Source organism: Papaver somniferum, chromosome 2, assembly GCF_003573695.1.
Source record: "Papaver somniferum cultivar HN1 chromosome 2, ASM357369v1, whole genome shotgun sequence".
In the NCBI taxonomy this organism is placed as follows: domain Eukaryota; kingdom Viridiplantae; phylum Streptophyta; class Magnoliopsida; order Ranunculales; family Papaveraceae; genus Papaver; species Papaver somniferum.
Genome location: NC_039359.1, coordinates 105,449,936 through 105,461,017, shown reverse-complemented (window position 1 = coordinate 105,461,017; position 11,082 = coordinate 105,449,936). Strand labels below are relative to the sequence as shown.

Below are 11,082 nucleotides of genomic sequence, written 5' to 3'. Positions count from 1 at the left end.
ACCAAAATTTGGGTTTAGTCCGTGTTGTGACGCAACGGTACATGATTAAAATTTCATCAGGCGGACTTTAAAAGTCCGCCCCATTTTTTTTTTTGTAAAATTTCATCAGGCGGACTTTAAAAGTCCGCCCCATTTTTTGTAAATTTCATCAGGCGGACTTTAAAAGTCCGCCCCATTCTTTGCAACTTTCATCAGGCGGACTTTAAAAGTCCGCCTCATTCTTTTTTTTTATTATTTAATTAAAATTTCATCGGGCGTAATTTAAATCTCCGCCCGTTAACAAGCGTACTTTAAATTTACGCCCAGCAACAAGCGTACTTTAAATTTACGTCCGACTATATTAGAATTTTGGATTTGGTCGCGACCATATTTGGTCTGGAATTTGATCTTTGGTTGGGATTTGATCTTTACTCTGTCCCACTGTGTTACGATCTCATCCCAAATTTTTGGTTATACTCGCCCACTGTGGATGCTCTAAGGAGGATATTTACATCTCAACGAACTCAACCTAAAGGAAAATAAAATGGAGGAAAGAAATCAAGAATCAGTAGTGGACTTTTCTCTTTTCCTTTGATCTCTCAATAATATTTCGGTCGAATCTCTGCATGGACCATTGGATTTGGACCAACAGACATTGCATATATAATATGCATCACCTTTTGAAACTCACATGGTGTATTGTTGACGTTTCAACCCTGTAATGTGTAAAGCTTTCGTGAAGATGACTGCTATGAAGGATCTATTTTTGCTAACCATAAATAGAGAGGACCAAACTAAACGCGTGTTGTTGACCGAAGTCAACGGTGGATAGTAAAGTAAATTTGCGGTTGTCTCGTCACTTAGGCGACCGTGTAAGTTAGTAGCTTTTGGTGTATAAGACTGGGTCTTATGGGCATGCCCAACCCCTTTCCAAGTCAAAAAAGTTCTTCCCGCAAGGTTTCCCTAGTGTGCGGGAATCCCAGCGGGAAGACTCCGGGAACGGCTATCCATTAGCCGTTTTGAAAAAGCAGAAAACGGTCATTCATTAACCGTTCTTCTCAATAATAACGGTGAATCATTGTCCGTTCCACCAGAATGGCTACCCATCGAACGTTTTTCCTTTCTTAGAACGGTTAATGGCTAGCCGTTCTTTGACCTTTTTTCGTTTACACTCCATGTACACTCATTTGCAGTTTTTGTTTTGTTTTATTTTGACAATAGTATTTACGCTAGACGGGTAGACACAACTGAGGTTAAATGTCGTATTTAGTTTGTAGAATATGGTTGTTGCAGTGTACACATGGAATTGCTAAGTCATATTTAGTTTGTAGAATATGTAAATATAAGTGAAAAAGATGTTAAACAATTTTATTTTATTTGGGTACTTAAACTATGTAGTACATTAAATAAAAATTACTGGAAATTAAACCTAACTCACTGTCGCAAGCATCGCGACTGCACTTAGTCGGTGCAGCAACCCTTTAAACCGTTAGGCGTCCCTAACGGCGGAGTTTAGTCTCGGGAGGGTTTGCTAGAGATGTACCCACAAAATCTATAGTGTTGGCGCAACCGAACTAATCTTCGTCGTCATCTTCACCCTCTTCACGGCATAATATCTCGGGATCGTATTCTTCAGGAAACCTCCGCTTCAGGAGTAAATAACATTCATATAATTGGAATGCTTTACCGGATGCAGCTTCGTATCTGTGTTGCGAATGAAGTTCCTATATTATACAACCAAATATTACAAATGTGTTATTAAAAATATGTTATGAAAATTTAAGATGTTAGTCCAAAATTAGTACACTTACAGATTCGTTCGTTGTCCATCCAGAAGGCATGTTTCTTAAAAGTGGAACCAAAAAACTTAGGTACAGCTTAACCTTTCTCTTAATATTTGGAACCCAGTTTTGTAAAACTCTAGATGTTCTCTGGTGTGGGTTTCCGTTCCTAACCGTCAAATGTAGAACCACAAGCTCCCATAAATTGACCCCTGAAACAATATTTCTTGTTTCTCCTTCAGTGACAAAGACATTGATCCAAGACTGGATGATAGCTGCATCTTCAAGAGGGATGAATCTGGCGACCATGACTACTAAAATAATAAAAAGAGGTCCTGAAAATTAAAGAGAAGATACATCTAGTATAAATAAGATGTTGATAATTTGGTTGTATTGTTATGGTCATTCACTTTTATACGTGTCCATCTACTATTCTAGTCAAGTGCAACTTGAGCATCGTCATAATGTATTTGGATTTTTTGAATCTTCAGTATGTTTAGTCGTAACCTATTTGGTCGACTACTTTTCCAAATAAATACATGTACTTGTTTTAAGACTCATCAGATCACAAATAGTATGGTAACATTTTATACTTTTCTATAAAATCCCCTAAATTGGATCACAAATAGCATACCCTCATTCCATATGCAAGTTTTGTAAGAAAATATTCTAGTAAGTTTTGTAAGAAAATATTCGTGATGAGGTTTAGTAGTGAAGAAGATGTCGGTGTTATGAAAGCATGGATTTTAGAAACTAATCGAGCCACAATCCCAGGAGAAGTAAATCAATCAACCGAATTTTGGAACCGCGTTTTCCAAAATTTTAAAGATATTACCGGAGACGTGAATAGAAGAACAAAGAAGTCAGTAACAGAAAGATTCAACCTAATTAATACTGGAATCCAAACCTTTGTTACTATTTTGTTTGATATCAACTTGAAGCGTGCATCATTGTCATATGAAGTTCGAGTAAGGATATAATAAAAACTAGTTAATAAGTTGATTAACTATGTACTCTAATGTCAAATGTTTTATGTTAATTTATCATCTTAATGTTTTCTTTTTCTTTTCAGAAAATGAAAGCTCGGATCGAGTACCGTGAAGACAAGAAGAAACTTTTTAAATTTGATGCATTGTATGAGAAATTAAAAGATGTTGTACCTTGTTATAATCTTGAATGAATATATCAGTGAGAACATGTTTTTTAATAAGCAAAATAGTCTTAAATTCAAAAATCAAATGGATACAACAGGATTAAAGTTAACAAACACTCTAATTAAATAAAAGCATCTCGAAATTAAAATCACAACTAATTAACAACACCACTAATTAACTAATAACCGAGACAACTAATTAACCATTAAACAGGACAACTAATAACCAAGAAAACCAACTAACTATATTAAGCAAGTCAATTAAATAACTAATTACGAGGATCGTATCCCAAACGGGTACATATTTCCTCCTGCATCTTTCTTCCTGCATATTTCTTCCATTCAGGCAGCATTTACACATCCGTTAATAGTAATTCCATATCTTTATGCCTAATGGACATTTCTTCATTGTGGGCTTTTTTCTCTCTAACCAAGGTATTTCTTGTCCCATTTTCAACTAGCTGGAGCATTAACTCATTTTCAGCTAATTTTTCTTCATGTTTGACTGCATCCTTCTTCTCAAAATAATGAATCATGTTGTTCCAGCCTTGTTATGCAACTTTAGCCATGGAATTTTCCATCTTAGCCTTATCTCTGCTAAGTCCCCTAGGTTTATCTTTTGGGAAAAAACGTGTTTGTGTTTGGGTTTCCGTTGCTGTATATGTGCCATCACCATCTTCACTTTCTGAAACAACCATAGGAATTGGGGTGGACTGATTAGGTTCACCATGATGGGACCTTAAATTCTCCGGGTCACAACCTTCAACATGCTGCCTCAAAACTGCAAAAATCGTGTCATGTTTCCAAGGTTTTCCCCTCCTTCTTTCAACAAACTTCATTCTTGATTCTATGTAATGCAACCATATATTGGGAAAGTGTCAATAAAGTAAATCACTGAACTAGTATTATCATATGAAATGAAATTAAAATTAATAACTTTGTTTGTGTGAGGAAACTTACTATTTGTTCATCACTCCATCCACTAGGCGGGTTCCTGAGAAAAGCTGCCACTATTGCAGCAAATCTTCTGCAATATGATTTGAGGGCGCTCATTCTGTTTTGAAGCGCTTTCCGAGTCCGGTTTGTACGAGTGCCAAAAGTACGGTGGTATTCCAGTTCGATTTTATCCCAGAAAGTTTCTGAATCTTGATACCTCCCGACTACTGAATTGGTTGCAAACATAAGCTTTTACAATTGCCAAATCTTCTGCTGGTGTAAAATTAACCATTATGTTTTAGAACAAGTACAATAAATCAAACCAAAATATAAAACAATTGCAAAGAGGTATAAGATTTTGAAGTGATTTTCAGGTGAATATAGTAATATGATGTCTAGATTTGGATTGGTGTGAATTTTTTGTTACCAAAAATCACATATATAAGGCAGTTTCAAAAAATAACCGTTGGATTAAAACGACATATGATTAGTCGTTTTTGATTTTTTTCGGATGATTCTAGCCATTGAAGATCTAACGGACAAGAAATATAACGGCTAACAGTCAATCGTTTAAACGGTTTATAGTTAACTGTTTTACTTTGGTTGCCGTTAGATCATCAACCGTCTTTTTAATCTAACGGTTACCTGGAAGAACGGCTAATAATTAACCGTTTTTCTCAAACGTTCAAATTTCAAACCATGTATATATATCAGAAGCTGAGTTTTACTTCACTACCATCAAATATAAAACAAAAATTTCACCACTCAAGTTTTAAAGTTCGATTTATCAAATTTGTTGGTTTATATTTTATTCATTTCTGTTAGTTTGTAGAAAAAATAATGGTTAATTTTAGTGAGCAAGAAGATATTCAGATCGACCAGATTTTTTGGATATGCCAGCTGAAACTTTTTGGAATGATATGTCGGTCGAGTTTCATTCAGGAGGGGATGTGACCCAAAGATCCGTGAATGCTCTTTGGTGTCGCCTAGGTTTTATTAAGATGAATTGCAGGGATTTTAGGATTTGTCTACGTGAAGCAGATAATGACGTAATTTAGCCAAAATTAAGTTTACTGAGCAAGGAAGGGGACATTTCGTCACTCAAGCGTTAACGATATATTTGGAGTGCATTTGCATACCAATCCAGAACATATCTTATAATCTACCAAGTTATTTAGAGAATATAATATGCTTATTTTATAGGTTATCTTAATGATTTGTGTTTCTATGTTGTGTTATTTAACAAATGTAATGTATTTTCTTTTTTCCTGCAAATGTAATGTTTTTCTTAGTACCTCCAAATGTAATGTTTTTAATATTTCCTGCAAATGTAGTGTTTTTCTTAATTTAAATTTGAATTTGTAGTAACCATGTCTCACCTCTCACATAAATAAAAAAAACATATAATAAAATCATTCTGAATCGGAGCCCAAAAAAACTTTTCCTGGGTCGTAATGGTCTTGATCAATATCAACCTCGTCCGTGTCTTCTCCCGAATCCAGCTCGTTGTCTATCACATCTCCCGGCATTTCACCATCCCTTAGACCTTGACCATGTCGTTCCCATATATGAGGTGCAAGATCCGTACGAAGTCTCTCCTGAAGAATTTGGTTTTGTAATGACTCGCTTGTCTGCCTCAAGTTTCCGACTATAGGTGCATGAGGTGGGTCTGGCACATATTTCCACTCCGGGTCACGATGTTCATCCTCTACAACGATATTAATGAAATATCAAGCAAGTTCTCATGATCGATTTCATATCTTGCTTTTCCCAGTAGTTACATCTGTGGTAAAAGATCCTAAATTTACTTTGCAGTGTCTCAAATGCTCGTTCCGCATCTTTCCTCTTAGCCATTTGATATTTGTTAAATAATTCGAGAATTGGAATACCACTGGGTGCACCGTAATCTTGGACTAACACATAGTGACTCTTATAAATTTCATCCACTAAATAATACCCCTGCGTGGACTGGTTCCTATTGATAGTAAAATGACAAGGTGGTGCAATACCATTGAGATTTTCATCAAACAAATTAGAGGACTTCAAAACATTAATATCATTGCTTGATCCACCCACTCTAAAATACACATGCCAAAACCACCTATCGTGTGAAGCAACCGCCTCAAGAACACAGGTGGGATAACTTTTGTGGCATGTGTGTGTTCCCGCCTCGTCCATCGGACACACCCTCCAACCCCAATGCATACAGTCCAGGCTACCAAGCATTCCTGGAAATCCTCTATCTGCGTGTTCCTCCCACTTGATATCATTCACAGTGGGACGTCTCATGTATTCCGCATTAAACCCAAACATAATTGCATCACTAAACTTCTTAATATAATAGTAAATAGTAGAAGCAGCCATACTGGCATAATCATCAGTGCTATCGGGTGAGATATCTTTACAAAGACACTTCATAACGACATACATTTTCATGTGTGGGCTATGACCTGGAATTCTTACAGCATCTTTTCTTTGTCAAAAGTCGGGGTCAACCTCACATATTTTGTGCATAATTTTTAAGAAAAGGGGTCGCATACATACCTAAACGACCATGGAACTTTTTCGGTCCCCAAGTGCAACCATCATTGAAATAATCCTGCATCAACCTTGCATCCGCTTCGGCATGATTTTATTGGTTGATTCTCTCTTCGTCACTTGGGTTGGAACGGGTTGATGCAAATTCTGAGTATGTTGCAGCATACATTGATATAGCATGAGAAGATTTTGATTTGTATCTTCGTCATCTGAATCATCGGCCAGACGAACCCCCTATTTGATTGACATATATCTCCTTAAAGACATTCTTCAATTAACAACAACACCGGAGTGACAATAAAATGGTGTCAAAATGGACATCTAACAAACTTAACACAAGAATTCAAGTAAAAGTTTAATACCACCAACATTTGCAAATGAATTCGAACTAAAGTGCAGCGTTTTATGACCATGATAATATCTATAACGTGTAAATTACATATACGATTAGACGTACAATCTAAATTATCTCATTTTCAATCATACCAAATCATATAACTTGTAAATAACCTATACAATTAGACATACTAAGTAAAGTCCCTAAAATTAACAATCTTAAAAAAAATTCAAGTCCTCACATGGTTGTAAAACTAATTGAATTTATGTTATTCATCAAATAATTAATGAAAATCTTTTCAATTGAAAAAAAATTAGGGATTTAAGTTTATTGGATTACCTTTGATTATTGAGATGATTAACCTCCTCAAAAATAGCCCCAAATTTCAGTAAGAGCTTCCTCAACAAACTCAAATCCTGAAATTGTGTAGGCGATGTTTATTTGGTTATTTAGTTATTTTGGTTGAGAAGAGAAGGAAGAAAGGGGAAGAACAAGAAGAGAATGAATGAACTGTGTTCGTTCTTCCTGAAACTTTTACCTAAACAGGGAACGGCTAATGGTTAGCCGGTTCAACGGGGTTTAACTGGTCAAGATAGGAGTAACGTTTAATGGATAACCTTTTTCACTAAAACAGCCGATCAATGACCGTTATTTGAAGAACGGTTGATTGTTGTCCGTTTTTTTTTGCTTAGAACATCTAATAGTTAGCCGTCCCTGGATTTCTTTGAAAAAAAACGCAAGAACCAGGCATTTTCCAGACTGATGTGTAAAGATGTTTGGGAAGTGGCTTGGAAGAGCCGCTAGACCCGGTCTAAGACTACAAATTGTATCCACCCACCTTGGTGACAGCATTCGTTTCTATTGTGCCTAAAATCTCTATTTCTACATTATATCACGTCTTTTTATGGTTCATATGGAGCTACATTACAATAAATACTCCTTTTGTGCAGCAATGCTTCTGTGATCTTAGAAGCACTGGCCGCCATATTGGTGCGTTTATCAAAAAATAAATAAAATAGATGATATACACTGCTTTTGAGTTACCTTTGAAGGGAGAAAAGAAGTATCTTTTTGTTTACTGTCTAACTTTCACCAATGTTGCGGGGATAGCTCAGTTGGGAGAGCGTCAGACTGAAGATCTGAAGGTCGCGTGTTCGATCCACGCTCACCGCAAAGTTAGTTTCTCTCTTTTTTTTTTTTTTTTTTTTTTTTTTTTTTTTTTTTTTTTTTTTTTTTTTTTTTTTTTTTTTGTTTTGTTTTTGTTTTTGTTTTTTCTCTTCTGTACTGCAATTTGCATAGCCAATATCATAAGAAGATGAATTTAGTGTTAGGGAAATTCCCATCTATATATGTAGTCACAATGAACAGTATTATTTCTCTCGTCCTGTATAACTGAAGTGTTCAAACTAAGCAGGAGTTTAAGTTGAATCAACAGGTTATGCGATGAACATTTGTTATTTTCATGGCAGATTCCTCTTTGATTGAAATCTTTACTGCACATAAGATGGAAATCGGGTAAGTAGTCAAGGATGAAGGAAACTTGAATAGGTTAATCTTCCATACATATCTATTGTCGCATTGACATCATCTTTATGCATGTCGCTACAAATAATCTTTAAGGATGCCATGGAGCACACATAACCTTCTCGTCTCTGGTTCATATCCTCTTCAATTATTTTAGCGGTGAATCAGCAACAGGCGATTCCAAATTCACAGTGCTGTTGCTCTGGTGATAATCGCACTATTAACCATCAACCAGGTTACTGGTTTGGTGAAACCAATTAGGCAGAGCCTCACAATGTGCCCACCGTCACACCATTAAGAGGCAGTAAGTCTAGAAGGCAAAGTAGCAGTAAGCTCAGAATCAATGCAAAGAGGGAATCTAGACCCGAAGAATGATTTCTCTCTCTATATGTTGTCAACAAGATTCCATCTCTTTACCTCCCTATGGAGGCAACCATTGCAGCAAAAGATGGAACTTATTAGTGCAAGTGTACTGCTAACCTAGCCAGTTGGATCATACCTAGTCACTTAAAAGTTCTTAATTTTGTCATCCAGATAAGGTTTCACCACTCTGAAAAAGAGATTGCCTCAAACACAAATCCCACTCCCGACAACAGAATACAAAGAGGCGACTAAAATACACAGATTAAAGCAAATGACGAACGAGTAAACTGCATTTTTCTTCATTTAGATCAAGTGTACAATAGATTGTTTGTTCAGCTACCAAAGCAGAACGAACGAAAATGAATTCGTAAGTTATTTGATACATTTCAGTTGGGAAAAGAAATATACCTTCAACGAAAAGAATTGAAGAATTGAACTTAAATACATATTTCTATCATACACAGGGTTACTACCACCAGTACTGCTATCCGCCGTATTCACTTTCTACAAAACCCTTACCACCAGTTTATATAAATAACATTAGCTTTTCTCAGACTACTGTCTCAACCAGCATTGCTCCATTTCTAGACCATTCATCTTCTTCGGGTGAACGAAACAAGGCAACAGCAAGTCCGGCAAGCTTCTTTGCACTAATTCTAGACTTCGAAATCCTTTCCTGTCTTGGTGCATTTGGTGCTTCAATGCTTTCTAACTTACTAGGTTCTTCTGACTCACTAAAAAAAGTCTTAGAACCGGTAGATTTTGATGATGGGGTACTAAAGGCAAAGTACCATTGTTTTGCAATCAGAGACTGAAAATGGACAGACAATAATACAAATTAGATACAGCCAGCAGAAATTAACAGACAAATCAATAAACCAATTGGGGTTTTTCATTGATTCTGAAAATTAACTTACAGCATCTCTGATCTTGTTAGAAACGTGGTAAAGTTGTTCTAAATCGGCATGGTCTAAGCCGCATAATATTTTAACCTGGAAAAAAACACAAACCAGATTTAATAAAAATTCTGTAAAAATCTTCAAATTGAAACTTCAAAAAAAAAAATTGTTTCCATTTATAGGTTCTTACCAAAACATCTTGTGGTATGGATTCAATAAGTGATGTTTCTGTGTAAGATTCAGATACACATTGATTCTTCAATGGAGTCTCATATGTACAATCTGTAATCACCCTTTTCCTTGAGGGAACTACAGCTAAAAGCTCTCTATCTGTTGAATCAGAGCTTGAAGTTCTTAATCCACCGACACACCTTGCTTGAAAACTGCGACTCTTACCCAACGCCATTTCTTTAAGCTTAATTAATAAATATCACGAGAGGATTAATTTGATCCAGAAATCGATTTTCTGATTCAATCTGCAATCAACAATTCTATTCTGATTAGTTAATTTGATTTTTAAGAAGAAAAAAATCGAAAAAAAAAAAACCCTAATAAGGACTTATGGAAATGAAACTGAAAAAGGAAAAAAAAGTTCCGAAAATCCATGAATAGGATTACAAAACAACATCTGTCATCCATTTTTTTACTAAAAGAAGCAAATATTTGAGAAGAAATCAAAGAAGTGAAGATACCTGAGAGACAAAGAAAATTTGAAAATGAGATGAAAAACAGCCACAGAAATTTCTCCAGAATATACTGAGAATTCCTAAAGACCCTGAATGTTTTTTTATTCGTGGAAAGAATATAAGATTTTCCCCCTAAAATTTCTCTATTTTCACTCTATCTTAAGAATTATAATCCAATAATTTCTCCTTTCCCGCTTGTAAACAACAACTTAAAATGATAACATCTTCGTCACTCAGCGTTTAAACCGTCAAACACGAGTCCAAGTTTTGAAAATGAAATCAAAACCAATTCCTATTTAAACCCCACTCGGCCACCCTCATCATAACCACCTTCTTCTTCTTTTTTTTACGCGTTTTTTTTTATCTTTTATCTTTTCTTTACCTAGAAATTAAATTTAAATATTTAGATTTTCCAGGTGGTAAGCATCTAGTGGTATTTATCCTCTTTTATCATTCTAATGGGAACCCTGGTTAGTAAGTTCGCGAATCATTCGCGAATTTTTCCGTATCACGAATTTTACCGTCTTATTCGCGTACGTTCGCAATTCCGAACCCAAGTCGCGTATTATGTGGCATTCCCGGATTATTCGCGAATCGTTCACGAATTTTACGTATCCCGAGTGATACGTCCGTTTAATTCGCCATAAATTCTTTAGCTTTTACTTTTCAAAGACCCCACTTTTTGGGCTTTACTGCCTCCCGAACATACACGACCGAATATTAGACGTGTTGTAATTTTTATGAAACAAAAACGACTGAAGAGATTTGAAGGTGAAGGTGAGAGAGATCTCAAACTCACTAACCAAGCATCTAAACCACCATACGACGTCCTTTTGGATAACTAATGTTGTATATATTATTAATATCATCATATTAAGTTTATTTT

The 11,082-nt window shown here is 35.7% G+C and overlaps 2 protein-coding genes and 1 non-coding gene across 3 annotated transcripts; 1 reads left to right on the top strand and 2 right to left on the bottom strand.

Annotated features, from left to right (window-relative positions):
- Window positions 1-5,261: 5,261 nt before the first annotated feature.
- LOC113351722 lies at window positions 5,262-6,279 on the bottom strand. Its single transcript, XM_026595660.1, has 2 exons — window positions 5,658-6,279; window positions 5,262-5,557 (listed from the first exon to the last, which is right to left on the bottom strand). Exons 1-2 carry the CDS (start codon window positions 6,277-6,279, stop codon window positions 5,262-5,264), a joined length of 918 nt encoding a protein of 305 aa, XP_026451445.1.
- Window positions 6,280-7,824: 1,545 nt separating this feature from the next.
- Window positions 7,825-7,897, top strand: TRNAF-GAA. Its single transcript has one exon. It is a non-coding gene; the product is annotated as a tRNA-Phe (tRNA).
- A 976-nt stretch (window positions 7,898-8,873) lies between these two features.
- LOC113353782 (F-box protein At1g61340-like) lies at window positions 8,874-10,467 on the bottom strand. The gene is made up of 4 exons (XM_026597280.1): window positions 10,203-10,467; window positions 9,701-9,986; window positions 9,529-9,603; window positions 8,874-9,422 (listed from the first exon to the last, which is right to left on the bottom strand). Exons 2-4 carry the CDS (start codon window positions 9,914-9,916, stop codon window positions 9,162-9,164), a joined length of 552 nt encoding a protein of 183 aa, XP_026453065.1. The 5' UTR covers window positions 9,917-9,986; window positions 10,203-10,467; the 3' UTR covers window positions 8,874-9,161.
- Between the last annotated feature and the right edge of the window lie 615 nt (window positions 10,468-11,082).